General features: G+C 43.0%; 4 protein-coding genes across 10 annotated transcripts in view; 2 read left to right on the top strand and 2 right to left on the bottom strand.

Annotated features, from left to right (window-relative positions):
* Positions 1-247: 247 nt before the first annotated feature.
* On the bottom strand, positions 248-11167 carry LOC111596167 (uncharacterized protein DDB_G0283357). Of its 3 annotated transcripts, XM_023310259.2 has the most exons (12): positions 11064-11167; positions 10629-10989; positions 7159-10559; positions 3391-3799; positions 3241-3305; positions 2707-3175; positions 2461-2649; positions 2146-2334; positions 1319-1465; positions 1093-1144; positions 899-1014; positions 248-835 (listed from the first exon to the last, which is right to left on the bottom strand). In XM_023310259.2, the coding sequence occupies exons 2-12, from the start codon at positions 10962-10964 to the stop codon at positions 674-676; spliced, it is 5535 nt and encodes a 1844-aa protein (XP_023166027.2). In that variant the 5' UTR covers positions 10965-10989; positions 11064-11167; the 3' UTR covers positions 248-673. The 3 variants fall into 3 exon arrangements, with proteins under 3 accessions (XP_023166027.2, XP_030080032.1, XP_030080033.1); XM_030224172.1 differs by lacking the exons at positions 248-835; positions 2146-2334; positions 2461-2649; ... (1 more) ...; positions 3241-3305; positions 3391-3799 and having other exon boundaries at positions 933-1014; XM_030224173.1 differs by lacking the exons at positions 248-835; positions 899-1014; positions 1093-1144; ... (4 more) ...; positions 3241-3305; positions 3391-3799 and adding an exon at positions 5808-5938.
* A 413-nt stretch (positions 11168-11580) lies between these two features.
* On the top strand, positions 11581-13310 carry LOC111596161 (RNA-binding protein NOB1). The gene is made up of 2 exons (XM_023310252.2): positions 11581-11737; positions 11799-13310. Exons 1-2 carry the CDS (start codon positions 11663-11665, stop codon positions 13200-13202), a joined length of 1479 nt encoding a protein of 492 aa, XP_023166020.2. The 5' UTR covers positions 11581-11662; the 3' UTR covers positions 13203-13310.
* On the bottom strand, positions 13297-14434 carry LOC111596162 (NAD(P)H-hydrate epimerase). The gene is made up of 2 exons (XM_023310254.2): positions 13675-14434; positions 13297-13608 (listed from the first exon to the last, which is right to left on the bottom strand). Exons 1-2 carry the CDS (start codon positions 14334-14336, stop codon positions 13386-13388), a joined length of 885 nt encoding a protein of 294 aa, XP_023166022.2. The 5' UTR covers positions 14337-14434; the 3' UTR covers positions 13297-13385.
* A 232-nt stretch (positions 14435-14666) lies between these two features.
* The window catches only part of LOC111596171 (septin-5), an 11283-nt gene continuing 389 nt past the window's right edge, over positions 14667-25560 (top strand). The window contains exons 1-6 of one of the 5 annotated variants that reach the window (XM_023310265.2): positions 14667-14811; positions 15287-15326; positions 15390-15612; positions 23857-24316; positions 24382-24784; positions 24847-25560. The exon at positions 24847-25560 is cut by the window's right edge and continues 389 nt beyond it. In XM_023310265.2, the coding sequence (XP_023166033.1) occupies positions 15471-15612; positions 23857-24316; positions 24382-24784; positions 24847-25107 (1266 nt within the window). In that variant the 5' untranslated portion in view covers positions 14667-14811; positions 15287-15326; positions 15390-15470 and the 3' untranslated portion in view covers positions 25108-25560. Of the gene's footprint in view, positions 14812-14833; positions 14963-15244; positions 15613-23359; positions 23508-23856; positions 24317-24381; positions 24785-24846 lie in introns of those variants that run through there. The other 4 variants (XM_023310266.2, XM_023310264.2, XM_030224174.1 and 1 more) reach the window with 4 other exon arrangements.

The following is a 25560-nucleotide window of genomic DNA, read 5'->3' as shown; positions in this document are numbered from 1 at the left end:
ATAATACATTTTACATATTAAGAGTTCACTTGTCTTAAAATCTAATGTTAAAACGCGACTAATATACACATAAAACTCGCTTATATCTCTCTGTACATATATATAAACTACATTATTATAAATAACTTTGTTCCTTAAATTGTTTGAATGCATGAGTTTTAAAGAGTATAACTAAAAAAAAGGTAAAGAAAAACAATTACATTCATAAGTAACCATAGGAAAAAATGAGAATATATAAATAGGTTGATTTCTGTTTCGATTCTAAATGCATTCAAACCTAAGCGTTGACATAATTAATAACTAACTATAGTATACAATTTATGTAATGATAATACAATACATACATGTCGTGCATGATGTTTCGGAAATTGAGCACAAATCGCGGATTGTTGGTCTGTTTGCTTTACACTGTCAGCTTGGACACGCGAGTGCCCAACAGTTAGATGCATGCAATCATTTTGTGAACAAAAGTTGGCCAGCTAACTAGCATACAATCAACTATTGACTATAAACTAAGTGAAAAAAAAAATAAACTAAAAAACAATATAAATAAAAATCAAAGTAGATGAGGTCGCATGGGTTTATAGGCATATCCGATTACATTTGTATACATCATGTCTCAATTGGTGCGACCTGCCTGGATCCTCACTGGATCGAATGGAACCTGATTAGATTAACGCCGCTTGTTCACGCGCTCGATGTACTTGGTTTTGTTGAGCGCACGATTTCCCGCATTGGGATCCATCATGCGTTTCCAATCAGTTTGCCCCACCACAAAGCCAATCGCACGCATCTTTTTCTGTGCACGTTTCTCCTCAATGTCTGCCCAGCGTACCTACAATGCATATATGTGAGCTTTAAGCTAATACTTTGTACATAGCCTTCATCTAGCACTTACGCGTTTCTTGCCATTGGAATTGCCTGTGGGCGGTTCCCACTCATCCAGTTGCAAATAGTCAGCCATGCTAGCGGCTTTGCGCTTTTGCATTAGGCGCTTCGTGCCATCTAGACGGGCTAAAGAGCAAAAGTTGAGGAATATTAGACAAACTATAAATAAAAAAGGAGAGTTCCATTTAATTTGACGCCACTTACCCAGATTGTCCTCCGTGGTATCATTTTCCCACTTGCTTTTCAGAAAGCCGCACTTTACACAACCAACACACATGTCAAGGAAATTGTACAATAAAAAAATATATATATTTAATATTAGCAACGGCCACACACAGGCATCGAGCATAGCACATAGCACGAGAGCAGAGAGCTTATGCCCACAGTGGGAGCAATTAACCATTATATGGTTGATGCTGCTGACACTTACATCGTTGGCCGCATCAGCACTGTTGCTGTCCTCATCGTCGGCAGCGGCAGCGGCCCCAACGGCCCCAGCGGCGGCATCGCCAGCGGCATTGGCAACGGTGATGACACCCTCCTCGGTCGCAGGCTCGGCGCTATTGGCATTATCATCCTGCAAAGAACAAGCCGCAATAAATCAACAGCAGTTTGCTTGACCAGCGTTTCAATAGCCATTTACTTAGTTACTGAATTCAATATTTCATAATGCGGGTATTTCGATAATTGATTAATATTTTGGTACAACAACGCAATTCTATTTGTATTTATCAGATTTACAGTTCTGTAATTGTATTGCCGTGCATATGCATATTAACGATATACAGCTACATCAATCTGTATGGCATACAGCATTCATGTACGCATGTATGCCATTTATATATATGCCATACACATATATGTATAAACATGTTGCGATATAAGTACGTTTCAGAGAATCTTAGACTAAAGAGCTGTTGTGGGCAGGTGCCTAAATTTAGCATTGCCAACTAAATTATACTCGTGCTTAGACTACAGCTGTTCGAATATATAATTCAACTATATAGATATGTATATATATGTATATATAGATATAAATGTTAATATAAATATATGTACTATGAACTATGTAGAGTTTGCCGACATAGTGCCACACACTCACGCACACACACGCACACGCAACACGCACGCATATATACACAAAATTTGCTGGTGGCCAGCCAAATGGTCAGTGTCGCAGCAGTGAGGCGCCGTCGTGACTGGGACGTGAGCTGTGAGTCGTGGTGGGCCGCGATTGCATTACAGCAGCATAGTTACCGTTGCCATGTTCTCTACATCTTCCATTTCAACAACGTTCTCCAGCAGCGACGATACATCCAGCTTGATGTAGTGCAACGGCGTGGTACACCAATTGTCCAGCACAGCACGTATATCGTGCTCGCTACGCTGATGACTGTTGCGTCCCAGGCACGTCTCCAAATCGCAGTGCATGTCCACAATATAGGGCTGTTAGAAAAGGAAAACCATCAGCATCAATTTGAGCGAGACAGGGAGAGAGAGTAGGATAGAGAAAGACAAAGAGGGAAGGAGAGAGAGAGAGTGTGTGTGAGTGTGTGTTTGTGCGCTGCGTACCACAAAATTCGAGTCTTTAGCGTTGCAATAGAACTCGTTAAGTGAACGGAGCGAGTTATTGTTGCAGTCAACAATAATGAAGTCATAGAGATTGTCACTAAGCGTCTTCTTATAGGACTTTATCAAATATTGCATATATGTCTCCTCCATGGTGTCGTCATACTCATAGAGTATCTCCTTTTTCGGTATCTGTAAACGAAAGAGGCATCAAGACAGATGTTCAAGCTATGGTCTGTCCAGGCTCACCTTTTTCCCAGACTTCGGGCACTTCTCTTCGTAGTCATTCTCAATTATAAAATAATCATCGATGCTGAGTATGCGTGGACTGGCGCCGCCCATTTCCAGTTCCTTTTCCTTGATCAAACGTGCCACATACGACTTGCCACAGCCCGGCGGTCCGCGTAATATAATGCAAATGCGTTTCGGACGCGTTAAACGACCCGGTGGCAACAGCACCTCATCAATGGATATAGTATTGCGATTCTCATTAGTTGGAATATTTATTTCCAAGCAACTGACATCTACTGGCTCCGGTATCTGACGATTGGCCGCTGCCGTTGATGGGAACAGAGCGGCGGGTGGTTCGTTCAGCAAACGAAGCTGCGGATTAGCTGGATAAGCTTTCTGTGACACCTGCTCTTTGTTTAACGGCTGCTTAAGCATCGGTGGCGGTGGCGGCGGTGGTGATTCGGCGTGCATTGCGTCCGTTAGATTACTGAATTGATTATTGAAGTTGGCATTAGCTAAAAGGGACTTTTGATAAATCAATGTGCAACTTACTCCTCGCCGTCGGATATGTCCTCAAGATCATCTAGCTTGCCAACTGCTAGCTGTTGGCCATTCAACTAATGGATATATATATATATACAGATACATGACATTATGTTTGCCCAGTGGGATATGTTGCAGCGTGGTTAGCCGGATACCTACCTCAGTGTCGGGCATCATGACTGCATCCGAAACTTGTTGCTGCATGACGCGCTGACGATTCTTATTCTTCTTTTTGTTTTTCTTCTTGCTGCTGCTGCTGCTGCTGCTGCTGCTGTTGTTGTTGTTGTTGTTAGAATTAAGGCTGGTGTTTCGATGCATGGGCCTAACACTTGGCGTTCCAGTTGCTGAAGCATGTCCATAGTCAATGGTAAGTCCAGGTCTAAAGTCCGGCAGAGCTGTGCTCGCTCCTGGGCCAACAGCGCCCATCCGAGTGGCAACACCATCGGCCGACTTGTGGCCATAGTCGATAACCTTGGCGGCGGTGTTGCGGCTGTTCTGATAGTCAAACACTTTCATGGGCCGATAGACGGGCTCGTTGCTGGGTCGCATTTTGTCGGTCTGCTCCGCGCTGCAACGTTGCATGACGCAGGGTCGAGTTGGGTTTGTTTAACATTTTTTTTATCAATTATTTGTTATTTGGTTATGTTTGTTCGTGTTTTTTTTTCGTTTTGCAGTTTGTTGTTCATTTGTTTTGTTTTTTAATTGGTTTGTTTTTTTTTTGTTTTGTTTTTTGTTTTTTTTTTTTTAATTTTAAACCAGAAAGAAACACTTAAACTTTTACAAATATATTGCTATTGTCATGGGGCAAGCAATTGTAGCTTCAAGATATTTACATTACAGATCAAGAGACAAGGCAGAGGCAGAGGCGGAGGCAGAGGCAGTGGCAGTGGCAGAGGCAGGGTCAGAGCCAGGCTCAGTTAGGGTCGATGTCAGGTGAGAAATTAGAGTAATTTGTAGCTTTATCAGTTAATGGGCTGGAATGCGAGGCTCTGAGTCCTTGGGCACGGGCAGCTCAATTTCCTTTTGTTTTAGATAGCTTACAGAACGTATAGCATCGGCTGACCGAAGTCTATTTATATATATATATAAATTCTGATCAGCATATGGCCAAAGTATAGTATAATCAATTGAAGCAAACTTTATCTTCAGCTCTTACGAGATATTTTTAAAGGTTATCCAAGCCCAGTAAACCAAATAACTGAATAAGCAGACTTTTCAGGGAATTTATATATATATATAAATAAATATATATAAATATATATTCTTAATGAGAAGCGGACACAGCAGACCTGATTTGGCAAACAGACAAAATCAGCTACATTTCCCAGACCTAAGATTGAGAACTCTTAACTACATTTCGCCCCTTAACATCGGACAAAGGACCACGACCAGAACTTCATTAGCAGACCAAATGCTTCAGGGGACTTGCAGTTGGCGGCTTTGTCAATTAGTGTTAAGTAATAGTGGGAGACAAGTTATATTTTGGCAACTCTTCAAATATTCGATGTTTGTATTAATAGTGCTTACATGACTAAGACAACTTTGGTGCTTCAGTTAGGAATTGAGATAAGAATTGTGTAGACATATATTACGTGGCTGTGGGAGACGATGCAGCTTGGGAAGTTCATTCGGCTCGGGGGAGATTAATCCAATATGATGGGGCGTGGCCTCGGTACGAGATGTGTTCAAAAAGTATCGCGAACTTTGAGTTTCTACGGGTTGAGTGTTTAGGCTCAACTTCTCAGATCTGGCCTCAAGAACGGACATGACGGGACTCTCTTTGAAGCGGACAAAGTAGATATAGCTGATTATAAAATAATATAAAAAGCAAATCCAATTCTAATCTAATATCTAGTTATGAGCTGACTTAATTGTGGCATTTGATAACAACAAATTCGCGGTACTTTTTGAGCAGACCTCGCACGTATTTTATACGGTAAACAATCTAAAAGTAGATGATATCATATCTAATATTCTTACTATCAAGACTAGCCAACTATAGCAACACGTTTTCTGACTCCGAATCGGACTGCACGAGAAATACAATTTCGGACAAATTCTGAAATTTATTAATGTTTAGGCCCTTTCGAGTGGTGTAATATGAAAATGCACGCCAGCATTGGATGTAATATTAAAACCATTTTATTCATTCATCGTATTCAATGTGTTCTCTGCGTAACTGTAGGCATTTCTGTACTATATGTCTATATAATTATGAATTATGCTAGATACATGGGAAATTCGTCGAACTCAATATGCGATTCCTGACTTCAAATGACGCTAGAATCCCAAAAATTTTCATTCCAATTTTAAATAACTAAATTCATCGATTTCTTTTTTACAATAAAAACAAACAAAATTTGGAGATCTTAAAAATTAGTTAAGAGATTTGATACATACATAAGAGATGTGTATAAAATAGCTGGCAGAGAGATATAGACCTTTGTTTTCGTTTATATATTTTTTTTTAACATTGATTCGTTTAATGAGGGGCCCACGCAATGTGTGTGTGTGTGAGTATATATATATATATATATATATATATAATTTAATCTACATATAGACATAGATTGTGTATTTTAGATATGCGCTGTGAGAATCGAGTAGAAGGGCACGTATCTAGCTTGACCTGTGTCCGCGTTGCTGCTGCTGCATGTTTCTATTGCTCCTGTTGGAGTTGTCACCCCTACCACGAAACGGTCGATTGCTATATATATACACACAAACATATGCATGTAGATATATATATTGATTCAGTCAAGTGAAATTCAGAGCAATGCCATTTGATTTTTGTAGTATAAATATATTTGTTTTGTGAGGTTGGTTTGATTGATTGTAATTTAAATTTTAGTTTTTATATATTGTTTTTTATATTTGGGTGCATAAAAGTAGAAGAGAAAAAGAGAAAACGGGTAAGGAATCGAAATTCCAGCATTAACGACGAGATCAACGAGCTACAAACATAGAAAACGTATAAGAGAGCAGACTTAAAGGACCGGGTCGACTAGTGGGGCTCTTTCCAGAGATATTCTTATCATACATTCAACTCACTCAATTCCACTTGGTCATTGAGATATTGTCACGGCGACCGACTAGTGAGCCTAGGACATGGGAAAATCATAAACAGAAAAAAAGTGCCGACAAAGCAAGCATAGAAATTCACTTAGTTGATCAGATTTAAGACGTTAAACACATTCAGTTCTTAGACTCGGTCATGATATATGATAAACAAGTTTTCAAATTTTCTTTTCGATTTACTTAATACTAAGAACACTAAGAATTTGTATTGGGGGTTGGGGCAACTACTATTTGGTGTGTGGTTTCATCTAATCAGAAATGAATGAAACTGTTTCTCGTCGAGTTCTATGCAGATCCCCATCTCCCTCAGTTCAAATGGAAAGAACTATGAAAATGATTTGTAAGTCGATCGGACCAGTCTAAAACAATGACAACGCCCACTCTTGAGGATTACCTATACATATTCCTCAGATTACCTTTATGCAAGTATTCGTATATTCGTTATAGCTAGATATACGACATATCATCAGTAAATATCACTTGGAGGTCGATAAGTAACATCAGAGATTCACATAGGACACGTGTTAGTGCAAATGTCTGTCTGAAGGTGTCTTATTGAGGTGATTGAGTTACCCCGCCCCCTTTCGTACTCCCAACTAACTCAAGAGCACTACGTTGTGGGCATAGCACGACAGACAAAGTGAGGGCTTACGCTAAATTTATTCCTTTTCACACTCAGACGGAATATTGTACAGGGATTTATCCCTGATTCATCAAACTTTATTTGACGCAAGAATGAATATGACATAAGTTAGAACGAGCGAGAGAGAGACAGAGAGAGAGAGAGAGAGAGAGACTGGCTGGGTGGGCAGGGCAAGACATTAAATTAAAGACGACTATGACACATACCCATCAGGCCAAGGCTTGTTGTCGTTGTTGTTGTTGTTGTTGTTGTTGTTTCCTCCGTTGCCGAAGTTGTTTCGCTGCTGTCCGAAGTTCTTTTGGTGATTGAGCTGTGATTTGCCACGTGGACCGAAGCCGGGTCCATCGTCGAAGTTGGGGGCTGGCGCTCCGCTGTTGCGTCTGAATGGATTATCGTTGAAATTGTTTTTCTTGTTGTTGTTGTTGTTATTATTGTTGTTATTGTTGTTGTTGTTGCCGTTGTTGGGCCCGTTGAAATTTGGATTGTTGGGTCGGAAATTGCAGTCATTTGGGTGATTGGGTCCTGGTCCGAAGTGACGATCATTTGGATTATTGGGCCCCGGACCAAAGTTTGCAGGTGAGTTCGGTCCGCCATGGCCACCGAACGGTCCGGGAGCACCAAAGTTTGGACCGGGTCCCGGTCCGTTCGGGCCGCAGAAATTTGGTCGAAATGGACCCGGGCCGGGACCGTTACCGGGTCCATTGCCACGGAAATTCGGACCGAAATTTGGTCCACGCTCATTGAAGTGAGGTCCGGGTCCATTGAAATTGGGATTATTTGGTCCTCCGGGACCAAAATTACGTCCAAATGGCCCATTGGGTCCAGGATAGCCACCGAATGGCCCTGGTCCCGGTCCAGGTCCATGTCCATGACGGCCAAAATTGGGCCCCCCGAAATTGGGTCCATTTGGCGGACCATTGGGTCCACAATTGCCACCGCCCGGGCCACTAAAGTCTGTGAAGTTCGGTCCCATTACCTGCGCTCCGGCAGGTCCAAACGGCGAGCCATTATTGGGTCCAAGTCCCTGGGGTGGTCGTTGATCAGGACCGAATCCACACCGATCGCCAGGCTCATTGCCCATTGGACTCGGGCCGGAGCCCGGACCTTTTCCAAAACTATCACGAGCGCCATTATCCGGCATACTGTTCGACTGCTCCTCCTGCGAGCCAGCTTTCTGGTTGTTCTTCTTGCGCTGCCACTCGGCAAAGCTCAGGGCGCGTCCATCGTTGTCCTCATTATTGTTATTGTTGTTGTTGTTGCCTTTGTTGTTGCCGGCATTTTCGGAGTGCTCATTTGAGCTCGGCTGCTGCTCGTGCTCCTGCTCCTGCTGCTGTGGTTCCCGATCACGACCCTGCGCCTGGGCCAGAGCCTGCGACAAGTTGTTCATAAACTCGGGATCTTTGAGCACATTGCTAACATTATCTGGCAGAGCTTCGCCGACGGGCGCTGGCGGCTCCTTCTCTGAGTCGTTGCCAGTGCGCTCTGGCGGCGATATGCCCGGCTTATCGATGACCACATCGAACAGCGATGGTATCTTCTTATTGGCATCCGTGTCCTTCGGCTGCGACGATTCAGCAGGCGCCGCAGCAGTTCCATCGGCAATAAAATCAAGTCCCGGTATGCCATCGCTTTTCTTAAATATGTTCTTCATGGGCGTATCGCTGGCTGGGTCTGGCTCCTTATCCGCCGACTTGTGTGCCCCAGCCAACTCGTCGTCATCATCGTCCAATGAAATTATTAATATTTTCTCCTGTTTGCATTGTTTGGTCTGCTTGGCTGGGGTCGAGTTGGTGCTGCTGCCGCCGGCATTATTTTTACGCTTGCCCAGTAGATTAGCTTTATTTGGTTGATTTGTTGTTGTTGTTGTCGTTGTTGTTGTTGTTGTTGTTGTATCCACATCATGTGGCTGTTGTGTTGAAAACTTATTTTGGCTGGCCATCGCCTTCGATGGCAGACTCTTCCCCGAGCTTTCTAGCTCTTTGCTAGCGTGTAAGTCCTGCTGAATCGGTTTCTCATCCACTTCTGCCTCTGGCGAATAGTAGTGGGGCTCATCTTGATTTGTCCCATTAGCAGTTTCTTGCTGCTGCTCCATGTCATTCTGCTGTTTCATGTTCTGGCGCGTGCGCTCGAAATGCTCCTCATCGAAACAGCCCTCGGCCTCCTCCGAGTTGCCTCTGGCTCTCGCTTGCTGTTGTTCCTGATGAAATGGTGGCCTTTGAGCTGTCTGTGGTGCTTGTTGGTTGGGATTCTGCACCTGACGCCGGCGGCGCATTTGCTCACGACGGTCGGCAATGCGGCGTCTTTGCTTCTCAAACTCCTCCTCATAGCGTCGGTATTCATCGCGATCTGGATGATTCGCATTGGCACGCTTCCAATCCTCGAATTGCTTCTCCCATTGATTAAACAGCCGATCGAAGCTGGCCTCGTCCAAGTCCGGTGCACGCGACTGCTGTTGCTGCTGGTGCGATTGTTGCTGATTGAAGTTCTGCTGGTTGGAGCGATTGAAGCCATCATCATTGAAGCTATTGTTGCTGTTGAGTGGATGGCCAAAGTTGCCTCCACTTTGATGCGACCGATTGGGCTCCCATCGACCACTGCGCCGATTGTGGTTGTTGCCAAAGTTAGATGGACCAAAATGATCACCTGAACCGTGACTGGGGCCACTATTGCCATAGTTTCCACCATAATTGCTACTCGAGCCACCAAAGTTGCCCGAGTTAGATGGTCCTGATCCTGGCGAATCATTGTCAAAGCTACCGCCACCATCGTCGGAGCCATAATGTCCCTGAGGCGCACTGCTGAATGGATTGTTCCGATTGACGTTGTTATTGTTACTGTTGCCAGGAGGATTTTGCCAATTGCGTCGGCCTCCGAATTGTCCCGACTTATTGGCGCCTTGACTACTGTTAATGTTATTGTTACTGGGCTCATTGCCTTGCCAACGATTGTTCCGGCCTGTGCCCTGCTGTTGTCCCACATCCGGTAGGGGCCCGTCCCAGCGTTGACGCTGCTCCGTTTCATTCATGTTCCCACTGCCCTTGCTTTGTGGCCCCTTTGACCAATTAGCATCCACCTGATTAGCCGACGACGATGAAGGCGGAGGATGTTGCATGAACGTGGGTGGTGGCTGCTGTAAATTGGGAAACATGCTGGGTTCCCCAGGATTGGGCGGCTGATTATAGACACCGGATGGCATGTGATTGAATCTGGCCGCCGGCGGCGGTGGCTGTTGCCATTGATTTGGCGGCGGATGTTGCTGGTGGTGCATCGGTGGCTGCTGATAGACTTGCGGTGGTGGCGGTGGCGGCTGATTGTACATCTGCGGCTGAGCCATTATCTTAGCAGGCATCTGAGCTTGCGACTGTGCCGGTGGCTGCATTTGGGGCGCCGCTGGCTGCATTTGCGGCTGCGGAAAGTAAGTCTGAAGTGGCTGCTGCACTGGCATCTGTGGAGCCATCGCTGTTTGCGGATAAACTGGCCCAATTCCAGGCACAGCCGTCGGCACAGGTGCAGCGACAGGTCCCACAACGGGTCCTATAGGCGCTGCGACCGGTGCAGGCGTAGGCACAGTGCTGACAGCTGCCGCCGCTGCCATTTCCCGCTTGTACTGTTGCATACATGGAATCGTTTCAAAATGTCAGCATACATATCAAGTAAATATATAAGAGCAAATTACCTGCTCCCCATACTGTGCATGCCACTTGGCGTATTCTTGCTGGTAGGTCTGCCACTGCTGCCAGTGCTGCTGAAGAGCGTACTGCTGCTCCGGCGTCATTGCCGCATACTGTGCGGACGTATACTGTTCATATGGATTGGTAGCGGATTGAACTGCGCCCGCGCCCATGTATTGTCCGGCAGTGACTACGCCAGGGGCATTAGCTGCGGTTGTTGCAATATCTGCCGGTGGCGGCGGCGGAGGCGCATCTGGCAGTGGAGGCGGTATGGCAGGTTGAGGCGGCGGTGCGGCCATTGGTGCTGCTGGCACCGCAGCGACTGGCCACTGATTCCACATTGACGATATTTCAAATTGCAATTCTCTGGAAGTCGTGCGCGAATAGGATTATTTAAATAGCTTTGCTGATAATTACAGACCGATTGTTGATTTACATACTTTTTAAATTGCTTTAATGCGGTTTTATATAATTTTGTGCGGTCTATAACATTGACAAGAAAATCTAAACCGAACAACAAAAAGAGCACGCACTTACTTCGCCATTTTTGGCTTGAAAACTAGAGATGAACGTTGCTGAGTATGTTGATATTGTATCGATATGTTAACATTCGACTGCTAAGCGAAGCAATCATGTGCGATAACAGTTGGAGATGGCACAGAATCACAGTATGATAGCTCTGTATAGGTTACACTGTACGAAGTTTTTAAAATACTTATGGTAAACTCTGTGACGTTTACAGAATGGCTTAACATAATACATTTTATTTATTGATGAAGAATACTTTTAATTCAAATGCTTATTGTGCATACAATAATAGCCTCACGTTAATTAAATATATTGATAATACTTGCAACTTACATAACTCGCACTTTGTTGTGTTTACTGACATGACGTACATTTCCAAAGCAAAACAGTAGGTGCTCTAACTTATGTACAACCTTGTAATCTGTCAAATCCATGAGCATAACACGTGCAAATATAAAACTTGTTTTTCTTCGCAGTGTAGGCTCATCTGGCTATTAATGAACGGCTTAAAATGAGTGAAAATAGCACAAAAATTAAATATCTTGTAGCGGATACGACTGCATTTATCAATGCGGTGCCACTGAATGTAAGTGCCATATTTTAATATGTAAGAAAATATTTGACGTGTTTTCCTATTGTTCGTTAAGGAATACGCAGATAATGTGCTAACCGTGCCGGAGGTGGTGGCAGAGGTGCGCAATAAGCGACAGATACGCCGCCTCTGCGTACTGCCCTTTGATCTGCAGGTGCGCGAGCCACGTCCAGAGAGCGTCAAGCACTGTGTAGAGTTTGCCAAGAAAACCGGCGACTATGCTAGCTTGTCTGGCATTGACTTAAAAGTGATTTCACTCACATACGAGCTGGAGGCGGATACTCTGGGCACCGAGCATCTGCGCAACGAGCCAGTCGTTTCCCAGGTAATTGCCTCTAAGGACAAGCCAGAGGAGATGCAGGATGTTAACAATAAACGGCTTGTCGGCTGGTACATGCCCGAGGGAAACGAAGATGATGACGACGACGACGACGAAGAGGAGGACGACGACGATGATGAAGATGTCAACGATTCAGGAGATGACAATGATCAACAGCTGGATAAAAGCAGCGAAAATGTGGATCATATTAAGGAAGCCATTGAAGCGCAGCTACAAGGCAAACAGATAACAAGTCCAGACAGCAAACAAGTAACAAATGAAGCTGTCGAGGATGAGAATGAGGATGAGGACGATTTGACGCAGGAGGAGCTAGACAAGCTATTTGAAAAACTTAAATGTGCTCCATCAGCGGACGAGGAGCAGGCTACTTGTGATCTTCTGGTGGCAGAGCCCCAAGAGGAAGACGATGAAGAGCAGCCAAGCAGCAATAAAAATAATAATGCCCCTAGCATCATCAACGACGACGACGACGTCGACGACGTCGGTGACGATGGCTGGATAACGCACTCAAACATTAAGAAGGCCAAAAAGGCGCTCGAGGGCAAAGTGGAAACAGACATTGTGCCGCCGGTGGCGTGCATGACCACAGATTATGCGCTGCAGAATGTGCTGAAGCAGCTTAACTTGCAGCTAGCAGCGCTCAATGGACGCATCATCAAGCAACTGCGCACCTACATACTGCGCTGCTATGCCTGCTACAAAACGACCAGCATCATGACCAAGGTGTTCTGTCCAAACTGCGGCAACAAGACACTGAAGCGAGTCGCTATCAGTCTGGACGAGAATGGCAAACAGGTGATACACATAAATACGCGACGCCCGCTGTCCGCCAAGTATAAGAACCAGAGTCTGCCACGCTTCCATGGCGGTAAGCATTCGCGTAATCCCATTCTCTTCGAGGATCAGCCCATGCCGCGCCAGATGCCGTCGCGTGTAGCCAAAACCAAAACGAATGCTTTGGATGATGACTACATTGCGGGCTTCTCGCCATTCGTCATGCGTGACGTCGACTCCAAGTCGGCAATGCTGCGCTCCAAAGGCAACCTAAAGGAGTGGGCGCGCAACAACAACTTCGAGGAGGATCGCAGACGCAAGAATTACAATCGCCTGTACAAATAGTAGGCGCAGCTCTTGTCGTAAGCATATATCTATCTTTGTATGTAGCAACCTCTCCCATGCGTCTGTAAAATAACTTTAATCAAATATATAAATATTAATTGAATTTAACGTTCTCAGACTTTAGTTGCGGATTTGATCAATTATAAAATTGTTAACATAATGGCTTGGGTATGCCATGGGCGTTTACAGCTCCAGGCACATCTCATTGCCAGGATACGTGGGCAGATTCAGCTCGTACTTGCGCTGCAAGGCTGGCGGCACGAAGCGCCCGCCCAAAAAGTGATGCTTGCCTTTGAAGTGCTTGGCGCAGAGCTTGGGCGCTGTCAATGAGATGAGCAGCGTTGGCTCCATGTCGCAGTCGTTAAGCTTACCCTCCTCGACATCCCAGCCGCTCGGTATGTCCACGCTGTGCAAGAGAAAAATATGAACAGAGTTAGGCAGGATTCGGGTTGGCTTTAGTTTGTGGTACAACCTGGCTATGGGCAGCTTTGTTTTCTGCAACAGCTCCACCACTGGCACAAAGTCAGTGCGCACGGGGGGCTTAAAGCTGAAGCCGAACAGTGCATCCACAATCAAATCGTAGCTATCAGCAGCGGACGTTATGCTTGGACAATCACTAATCGTCTCAATCTCCATGCGCTGGCATTGGTAAGCGAGATTTTCGTACAGCGGCTTTGGCGTCGGCTTTGGGTAATATAGAACGGGCGTGTAGCCCATCAATGCCAAGTGACGGGCACAGACCAGTCCGTCTCCGCCGTTGTTGCCTGGGCCGCAGCAAACGAGCACACGTTCATATCTGTCCGCCGGAAAGCATTTGGCTATGGCGTGCGCACAGCTGAGACCCGCTAGCTCCATTAGCTGATCCACACTGAACTTGTACTCATTGAAGAGATCCAGGTCCACGTTAATGGCCTCCTTTTGATTCAAATATTTTAGCATGCTGCCCTCAATATTGCTGTCGTTGAGTTGGTTCCTGCTCCTGCAATGACAAAGTCTGTTTTGTTGTGATATCTGTTGTGTTATCTGTTTGGACTTAGCGATGAATGCCGAATGGGCTTGAAATCGGCTTTGTAGTAGTTCAATTGTCAAGCGGCTTAGCTTAACCATTTGCAATTGTAATCGCCAAAAATTCATATTTTAGAATTTCAACTAAATCACGGACAACTATATTATAAAAACAAAATATATTTTTGTTAAATCTAGGCAGTTCAAAGTTGCCGACAACGCACTTTATATATCGATGAATATTTGTTAAATGTTGTTTTGTGTATCGCCAAATTTCCTAGATGAGCAAATAACAGCTGTGCGTAATCGATTACAAATATACCGATTTTGGTATAATTGAAATGCGGAATACTGCAGTGTTAAGTTAGCATAAATGTTAAGTTCACTGCTATCCCAACAGTGCCACAATGAGTTAAACCATGAGCAGTGTGGCCGCTTCTGCTTGGATATAAGTACGACACATTTTGGTTTCAGCAATAGTCGGTTACACTAGCCGCGGGTCGGTTGTGTTTTATATTCGTTGCTCAAGTGGGAAGGTATTTGAAAACCTAGTGCAACGGATATACATAGTTAAACTTTTTTTTTGAATTGTTCAACAACAAATGTACGAATGATTTTATTTTAATTTCGTTTATGTTCAAGTGCTTGTGTATGTGTGCAGAATAATGCAGGTTGCGCTCATTTATTATTGAATTCGTGTAGGTCAAGGTGAAGCGGCGCAGAGGATAGCAGCATGAACAGCTGCCCAAATCACCGTTAGTTTGCTATTGGTTTTGTGATTGTTGTTGTTGCTCTGTCATTGAAGGCAATTCGCTTTCAATTACACATTTAACGGTGTCAGCAGGACGTAAATATAGGGCAGCAGTGTGTGTTTGTATGTGTGAGTGTGTGTGTGTTTGAAACCTTAAAAGTAAATACATATGCATGTTTTCCTTCTCGCTCTTTAACTTTAACTTCTATTGCAAATTTTAGCAGTCAGAGCTATTAGCACACACACACACACACACACCTATGTACATACATTTATCTCGGTTGCTGATAAGCACCGAAAGTCAACAACAAACATTTAACTATTTCAGTATAACGTGAAGCATCGGTGTTTTGCACAATAGCTCGCAAGTAAAAAAAGATAATATTATAGTAAAAAAAATAGTTATAAATATAATAATCACAAACAAGCAGCCAACGGCAGACAAAACGGCATTTCTACAGCAGCGTCGCCTTTTTAGCGGCGGCGGCGTTTTGGGCAGCGGCAGCGCAGCCATGAAACAACAGCCGCCGCCGCCGCCGCTGCCGCAATCGCAGCCACCGTCGCTGTCAGGAGGAGGAGGAAGCGCAGGAGCAGACTCTGAGGTCACCGCCATTGCCGGTACAGTAAGCAGTCGCCCACCGCTCTATCCGAAACGTAAGTAGATTTGCATGCGAGGGTTGTTTGACCAATAGAAAGTAAGAGGAAATATTCTATATGTATATATATTTACTAGTCAGAAATAAGGATTGATCGACTAACTTACTCACTAACTGTTTGATTCACTGATCAAAGCTGCTTTGCGAAAGTTATTACAGTAATTACCAGCAATGACGTCAGTCGTTAACTTAAGAGAATCATCAATGAGCGAGTGAAAAATAACAAACAACTCTAAAAGTTCTTAACTCTAATTTTAATGATTTATCTACCATTTGAGTTGTATACAGTAATACTCACTGCTAAAGGCTTCAATGATTGAAGTCAACAGCAGCTTTCGAATTGCTAATGTGAATCTGTGATTCACCAAAAAGTGTGAATGTGAATTGGTGAATCAATCCATACTATACATGAGATATTGAATCTGTGTCTGGCACTGACTCTTAGACTGAGTCTTAAGCTGACTCTTATTTAAAATTGAAGTTTGTTAAGCAAATAAATAAATTAATGCAAGCATTGCAATGGCTCAGTGCGCATTGGTCTTCTTAATGCATATTGAATGTACAGTAAAGCCTTGCTACATGCATTGCTAGCATTGGATATATTGAATGTACAGTAGAACCTCTCTAAAATCTCTGCTTTTATATTATTATTAAACTATGCTTATTCTTTACTTCGCCTCGCTAAATGCTATATATTGCGTATTACTATTATTGCATATTAAATGTACAGTAAAGCCTTGCTAAATGCGCTTTTTATTACTTTTAACGTATGCATATAATAATACTTAATATATTTATAATATTTTATTTCATTCATAATCCCATTCAATTAGCGAGTGCTTACTGTATATGCCTACAAATTAATTCAAATTCTACAATTCTTTACATATATACTGAAAATTTAATTTAAAATGAGATTTTTTAACATTAATGTAATAGTTAATGTCATTTTAAAATCAGTTAGCAACATATCCCATTATTTCTTTTAGTGCATTCAAATAATTGAGCCATGCGGTCATAAAGCTCGCACATTACACGGTTCTAATGGCACTTCATCTACCGCTAATTGTTTTCCCTCCCTTTGTCTTGTATATTTTCTTCTTCTTCGTCATGTTCTTCTTCTTTTTGCTTGTTCTCATTGAACACGGCGTGTCCATAAAAGCTCGCAAATTACATAGTCCAAATAGTTGTTTATCTGCGCTTTTGTTGTTGCAACCTTCCCCCTCCCACCTTACGTTCCTTTCTTTTCTTTTTTTGCTTTTCTTCTTTTTCAGTTTTGGCACAACAACATTTTGCGGTCGCAGCCGCTTTCGCTCCAGCTTCGACTGTGACTGCGCTGCGACTGTGGTCGCTGCCTTAACTAGCCGTCGATCGCGGCTGCGGTTTCTGCTCCCGCTGCCCATTTTTGGTGGGCGTGTCTATTTCCAGTTTGCCGACGAACTTCCAACTGCAGTGGCGGCCCATGGCAATGGCAATGGCAGAGGTAGAGGCAGAGGCAGCGACAGAGCGGAGGCAGAGACAGTGGCATAGGCATAGGCAAAGGCAACGTGACCGCAGCTAACAGTAGTTGACATGTTGTTAGCGTTCGATTCACTCGTGCTGACATTTTGTCTTCTTCTTCATTTTCCTTATTCTTCTTGTTTTTGGGGTCGCCTTAAAGGGGCCGTCGGGTTGGGCTATTCGATATGCCGTTGTATCACAGTAAAAATATTTGAAAATATCGAAGTTTGAATACTCTTTCGCGCTAAAGACAATGGAATACGTTAGATTAGACTCATTGTTATTAGTGTTTCATATTTAATAATGAATGTTAAATAGTAACAGTCATTCGATTGTGTATGATGAGTGTATTGTGAACCATATTTGAGTACGATATAGTGGTATGCAGAGTATATGCATAGCTCTATTGGTATAGCAGCTTGATACGTGATAAGATAAACAACAATTGTAGCTGGAATACTTTCAATTTTTCAATAAAGGAATTTGTAAGCTTTTTGTATATTCTAGCCGGTATTTTGTTAACTTTAGTCACGCGCTGACGTCACAAATTGTTTATTGTTTCTTTTTATTTTATTATTACTATTATCTTTTTTTCGTGACAAAACTAAACATTTGAGAAACATGGCAAATTATTAGTGCTGTTTTGTTTGTTGTTTTTATTTTAGTTTTTTTCACATTGTTTTCCTCTCCTCAGCTCTATTAATATTTCTAATTGCAATTGCTGACTCGCTCGCTAGCTCTCCCCCTCCCTCCTGCTCTGCCTCCCGCTCTTTGAGAAGTCATTATAAACACTTAATTGCCGTCGTCGTCGTCGTTGTTGTTGTTGCTGCTGCTGCTGCTGTTGTGTCAGTTGGCAAATGATTACATATGTATGTTAGTTATTGTTCTTTGCATTGTGTTGTCTAAGCGAGGGGCGTTGCTGATCGGGGGCGTAACTGAGCAACATTAATAGAGAGAATCACAATATTGCCGCAACTGGAGCGTAAATCAACGTAAAAGCTTTGTCAACTGCTTTCTCGCAACAAAAAAGACAATTGCCAGATGAAAAAACAAAATATATATTTTCACTATATAGATCATATGCTATAACTATATAAATATGGAACATAGCTGATATCACTAAATACTTAATCAACTCTATCTGATATAGGAAATGAATATTAGGATTTCTGATGAACCCAGATTGTCATTCGATCAACAAATTTCCCTAAACAGGTTTATACAATTTTGTTTCCCAAGTTGACCTTTTTTATAATATTTAAGACCAATAACTTTCTTTTGTAAAGTGTTGAAATTTGTTAAGCTTTCATTGCCATTGATATTACCTAGCTTAAAGCAGTCCAACAAAGCGAATGAGCCGTTCCAGCCATGTCCATCTATCTACAAAAACTAAAGACTTGAAATGTTAAATATCTTATGCTGTATATCATATGCAGTATGTTCTCGATAACCCCTTAAATTTCTTTTTTATCGATCATTTGGTTTTGTTTTTGAATACCACAAAAGCTAAAAATCTCAAATAATTTATGATGAACACGAAGTTTTTATATATATTTATTTTGTATACCTTCGCCCATTCCTTATATATGTATACAGTTCAGTTCTGCAACATTTGACAGCCTTGGCAATTTATCGATATACGTAGGCTGACTTAAGTTGTTGACTACAAAAGATATTTATATGTAATAGATAAATAGAGGTTGATTCATGCTCTGGAACTGAAAACATACGATGTGCTAATAGCTGTCTGTTTTATCAGAACACATGAGCAAACAATGGAAGCTATCTATACATATATACATATACATATATAAATATAGATATATATAGATATAGATACAGATGTATATAAATGTAAAAAGGATTTGTAACTTGAATCAAATGGGAGACAGCAGAAACGAATGGAATGGAATTCGCGGCATTGAGTGGAACGGAATATGGAATGGAATTCAGTTTGGATGCAACGAAATCTGTAGAAAAATGTAAATCAAGAAATTTACATCACATTCCCTCTGCAGATGCATCTGCATCGCAGGAATTGCGCAGTCGGAGGTTAGCAATAGACTAGAAGAGTGGAAAGCCAGGTGGAAGGGCGAGGTGAGAGAGGTAGGGCGGGGGGCGAGGGGCGAGGGGCGAGGGGCGAGGGGCGAGGGGCGTTGGGCTGCTCACTGGCTGAAGCTGTGAAGCCACTTGAAACGTGCATCAATTGTTTGGAAAGGCGAACGATACGAAATTCTTAACGTGCTGCAGCTCTATTTATGGAACATTGGGAGCACATCGAGTGGCCCTTTGGTGGTGCGATCTGCGGTGGTTGTTGCTGCTGCTGCTGCTGCTGCTGCTGCTGCTGCTGCTTTTGTCTTTTGTTTGTTTACTTCAAAAGCTGCAACACGAAACCGAGGCATCGATGCCGTTGCACTATGCCCACTGGGCTGGCTGGCGGTATGCGGGGGTGCTGTTGCAGTTGCACTCGTGCGTTCAACAAGAGCCACTCGATCCACAGTTGCCTCGCTGCAAGGCAACACACACACACACACACACACACGTAAGGCCCACAACCAGCTCGAATTGAACTTAATTGCATGAAATTGAGACACGAGACTCGATACATGAGACGCATGTAGATGCAGCGGCAAGCTGCAAGCGGCAAGCGAGAATCATCGCTGAGATTCATTCAAAACTCATGCGTCGTCTTCAATTTGAAGCTGTGTGTGCTAAGTGCGCCGTCAAATGAGCTGTCATAATGATGAGATCGTCGCTAAAAGTGGAGACCTTTCAGCTAGAGATGGGACATATTTTCATTAAGATAAAAGTTTTTTTTCAATAATATTTTGTTATCTTATGTACAGAATATTAGCTAACTAAGGTTATATAAAAAGTTAAAAGTTGATAAGATATATCAAACAATCTAAGCATAAGATGATTGAGTACAAACAGAAATATGCGCTGAACTGAATATATATCTATAACTTCAGTTTGTAAGTTCCCTTAAGCTCATATCTAGAAGTGCTCGAATAGTTCAACATGAAATGTTTCGACAGCTCTCGATAAGCTTTCATATATTATTATTAGTCAGTTACGATCTAGTTCCCTTCATGCGTGACACGCTGTCATCTCTAGACCATGGCCAACATATTCGCATGTAAAATGCTGTAAAGTTATGTGGAGCCCCATTTGGGGGCCACAGTGCTCAAGTGGTTGACACCCATGAACTCCAGCAAATGTGTCTAACAGCAAATGTTGCGCTGCCATTAACGAATGGGAATGGGAATGTTCTGCCCCTGCCTCACCCCTTCTGGCCCCTTTGACTGAAGTTGGTCTGCTGCTGCTGCTGCTGCTGCAAGTTCTATCGATGACAAAGTCTAGCCAATGAACTGTGAATGCATTAAAAGGCGGGCGGGGCTGGGACGACTTTCGTATGAACTCTAAGCAACGGCCACATAAACATGCCGCATGTGGACAAGCTAGCTGAAAGCGTGGGCGATGAGGGGGCGCAGGGGGCTGGCATAGTTAGCGGCAAACACGCCCGCATCAAGCAAAGGCGCCGCGCGCGCCTTGGATAAAGATCTGATTCAGTGTGAGTTGATTTTCGAATTAGAACCGAGATTCGAGATGGCACTTGCTGAATGTCGGAATGAGCAATGGAATGATTGAATAATTGAATGAATGAATCAATGAATGTGCATTCGGCAAAGTTGAAACCAGTTTGCCAAGCAGCGCTGACATTTGTAGACGCACACACACACACATATATATATATATATATATATATATATATATATATATATATATATATAGATATATCTTAAAGCACATTTATCCGACAGATGCCGAAACAAAAGAAAAAAAAGCACAGCCACAGATACAGATACAGATAGAGATACGAATATACGGCTTAAGAGTTATCTCTGCCTCTTGCCCAAGTCTTTATAAGTCGTTAGTAAACAGTGCTCGTCTGCTCGTCTGCTCGTCTGCTCTTCTCGCCTCTTCATTATTCGCCTTCTTCTTCTTCGTCTTTTATGTGATGTTTGTTTATTTTCGCGCAAATATCGCAACAATTGAGCAAATGTCCAAGATGAGCAACGACTTGAGGAATACGCTTCCTGGAACGCGTCACTGCGAAGAATATTCAAGAAGAATATGATTGAATCAGCTAACTGAACGAAATGCTTAGTGTATATATTTATCTACTTACTCTATGATATGTGCAAGGGCAGTCTTAAAAGTTCGTGCGAACAATATATATTAATTTCAATAAATTAATTTTTGTTTTTATTCTTTTTCTATTTGTCTTGTTGAATAACAGTGTTCACTTGCTTTTGGGAGAAATTCATATTCATACTCCTAGCCTATATAACAAAATTATATTTGATCAATATGAATATATCAAATTTACTTATTTTTTTATTTTCTTTTTAATATAAATATAAAAAAAAATACAAAAAAAAATATTTTAAATGCAAAAAAAATGCTTAAGGCATTTGTGTCAAATGTAAAAAAAAAATATTTGTAGAAAAATTATTTTTAAATATATATAAAATTTTTTTTTTTAAAAATAAGCTTAAATAAATAAATAATATAAATACATTTTTTTATATATTTAAAAACAATAAGAATTTATTAATTATATAAAAAAATATATTTTAAAAATTTATGAAAATAATTTAACCGAACAAAATCGAATAATTGATAGTAAAGGAAAAATGTACTGTTGAGCAATGAGTCGCAAGGCTGAAATCTAGCGCCGATTGAAAGTAGGCAACTAGCTGAACAACTATCGATAACAAACGATAACACAAAGGAGCAGCAATAGTGATAAGTGTGACCGTTTAACATTTGCAAATTAGTTTCAATAGAGCTCTAATGGTTATATACGCTTAAAGCTCAGTTGAACTCTCAGCAGATTCCCAAGAGCAAGAGTGTTGCATAAGCAGCCCTTAAAGTATTATGCCTCACAGCGCAGAGTCGCCTTTGTAAACAAGGGCGTTTGAATTTGGTTGTAAACACGATTTGCTGTTGGCTAATTGCCAACTGGGCGACTACGTGGGGGTTCCTACTTCATCCTGTGTTCTCTTCTGTTCTTCCGGTTTCTGTTTCACTTGCCTGCGTTGTTGTTGTCGTTGTTGTTGCTATCGATAAGTGAGTGCACTGAGTACCGCTTAAGGGTTGATCAGCCACCCACAACGGTGAGGGTGGGCGACGCTGTTGAGAGTTGTCTAATAGATTCGCCTACTTGACGTGTCCAAACTCGATTAAGCAAAGGACAGCAAGGATGAGAATGTGCAGTGGCTACCCTTAGCTCAGTTGTTCGTTAGGGGTGCCGAATGTAAAGAGTTGCCACACGACCCAAAGCTGAACAGGCTTAAGTATATAAATATATATATTATACATTGCAGAGCTGACTATAAAACAATGGATAAACTATCGATATTTTATCGATCCTTATATTATTATTTATAAGAAAAAAACTAGAACGCCTTATATTATCATAATTTGTTCTATATAATTTATCGATAGCTAACTATAACTATCGATAGCTACCAAAAACTGTCCAAATTCATATGCTTAAGCACTATCTATCGATAACTATCGTATGTATTACAATATACTTCTGCATATACATATATATTGCAAAGCGTGAATCGATAACTGCTAGATCGATTAGTTATCGATAGCTAACACAGCCTTTGCCAGATATAATTTGACTCCATCAAGTAATACTCTGTGAGTATAAATTCGAACATCTGGTAACGCCACGAGGATTGCAACCCCCAAATCCAAACTAGTTGCAACTACCAAGTGGCATAGATTCGCATGGACACAGCACCCACCCAGCCACCCTAGCCGTACGCGCGCAGCGCAGACGCAAAGAGAGCCGTAGTGAGAGAGTGAGAGAGAGCGCCGGTCAGCTTACCGTTAGGCTTTGCCTGAGCACAGGAAAGGCTAGTGAGAGCGGCACAGAGCGAGAGAGCGTTAAAGTGGGCTCATTAAAGTTTCATGGGCTGTTCTTTTCGCATGACTTTTGTTGCTGTTTTCCCTTGAGGAGTTTTGTTTTTTTGGAGCATGCTTTGCTTGGGCCACTGCGCCGCTCTGTTCAGCTCCGTGACTTGACTAGTCCTGCCGAAGCTGTTCCAGCCACGGGAAAAGCAATAAAATAACAACAAAAGGAAAAAACAAAAAACAAAAAACAAAAACCAAAAACAATATACAATAAAGTGTTCAAAAACTCGGGGATTTTTTTCAATAAACAAAACGAAAGTAAACTTAGAAATTAAATTTAAACTCCTCAGTGCCAAGAAAAAGGCAAGGCCCATTAGATACTGAAATAGGCGGCGCATTGGATATATACATACACGAAGCAGCCAACGACGGACAAAACCACACACAGCGCCATGTGTAAGTAACACACACACTCACACACACACACACGCACACGCACACACAGAGTGATGCTTAGGCAGGTGGTAAAAAGGGGAGCGAGCCGTGCACATTGTGAAGTGTAGCGTGTGTGTGTGTGTGTGTGTGTGTGTGTTGGCACTTGAGCTAAGCGGACGAGCGATTTCGTTTGTTTTGCACTAATGAGCAAATGGAGCTGGCACTCAGCTCTTGGTGGATGCACACAGGAGCAGCTCCCATGCAGTCCTTGCCAGTGGTTGGGGGAAGAGGCGGCGTCGCGGGGGATTAAGCACTTAATCATTTTTATTACTTATCGCGTTATGCTTATGCCTTATGTCGTGTATTGCAGCAAAGACGCCGTCGTTCGATAAGGATCGGGATTACATTGGCTTTGCCACGCTGCCGGAGCAGGTGCACCGGAAGTCGGTGAAGCGCGGCTTTGAGTTCACAATGATGGTCGTTGGCGAATCGGGCCTGGGCAAATCGACGCTGATCAACAGTCTGTTTCTGGGCGATCTCTACAAGAACCGCCAATTGCCCAATGTGGAGGAGCGCATCGAGAAGACGACACGGGTCGAGAAGAAGACCATGGACATTGAGGAGCGCGGCGTGCGATTGCGCCTAACCGTTGTCGACACGCCCGGCTTCGGCGACGCGATTAACTGTGAGGACAGCTGGCGCGTCTGCACCCAGTACATCGATGAACAGTTCCGGCAGTACTTCACCGATGAAAGCGGCCTGAATCGCCGCAACATACAGGACAATCGGGTGCATTGCTGTTTGTACTTTGTCCCACCCTGGGGCCACAGGTGAGTGGGGCCACCGCATGCAAATCAATCAACTCTCGTCAATTCAATTCGTTTCTTTTGGGCAGCTTGCGGCAGATGGATTTGGATTTGATACGGCGACTGCATCGAAAGGTTAACATTGTCCTGGTCATTGGCAAGGCGGATTGCCTGAACAAGGGCGAGGTGCGCAAGCTGAAGGAGCGCATATTGCAGGATCTCGAGGATAATCACATACAGCTGTATCAGTTTCCCGAGTGCGATTCCGATGAGGACGACGACTTCAAGCAGCAGGATCGTGAGCTCAAGGCGTCTATACCGTTCGCCGTTGTCGGCAGCAACACCATACTGGAGGTGGCTGGCAAAAAGGTGCGTGGCCGTCAGTATCCTTGGGGTGTGGTCAACGTGGAGGACGCCGAGCACAGCGACTTCATCAAGCTGCGCACATTCCTCATATCTACGCACATGCAGGACCTTAAAGATACCACACAGGTGAGTCCATCAGATATATGGCAGAGTGAAGCGCAGCCAACTCATTCTCTCTGCCTTTGCAGGATGTGCACTACGAGAACTTTAGGGCGCAGTGCATCTCACAGATATCGCAGCATGCGTTGCGCGAGCGGGGCAAATTGAAGCGCGACTCGATCAGCTCGACAAACGGATTCGATGCGGCCATTTCGGAAACGGATCGCCTGCTGCTGCAGAAGGACGAGGAGATCCGACGCATGCAGGACATGCTCACGCAAATGCAGGAGAAGCTCAAGCAGACGCATCTAATGGAGATGAAGAAGAACGACAGCGTCATCGACGTCTAAAACTGCGTGTTCAATTTTGCACCTTCGTATATATGCATATATGTATATATATAAAGTTAAATATATATATTGATATATATATATACTATACAAAAACATAGGCATACCCACACTCAACACAGACATACCACAAACACACACAATCATTTGCCTCTCAATGGGCAGACAACCACCAAAAAATTACGTTCTTAAGGTAGCACCATTTCCAGTTAACCGCAAGGCAAAGAAGAAAATGAAAATCAAGTAAATTAGAATTTGTTCTACTTAAATTTTATACAAAATTCGCTTACAATTTGTAGCTGCCACTCGCAGCCAAGCATTGACCAAACTCTTAACGCATTTCACTAGAAATGAGCACAAAGTGAGAAAGCTTTTGCCGCCAATTCGCTAAATTTCTTCTTGGATAAAGCAAAACAAAACAACGTTTCAATTGTTGATCGTAGACTTAACTTA

Source organism: Drosophila hydei, unplaced genomic scaffold (assembly GCF_003285905.1).
Source record: "Drosophila hydei strain 15085-1641.00,03,60 unplaced genomic scaffold, DhydRS2 tig00000379-arrow-arrow-pilon, whole genome shotgun sequence".
Lineage (NCBI taxonomy): Eukaryota > Metazoa > Arthropoda > Insecta > Diptera > Drosophilidae > Drosophila > Drosophila hydei.
The sequence above is the reverse complement of the archived record's forward strand: the minus strand, read 5'-3'. Positions and strand labels throughout refer to the sequence as shown.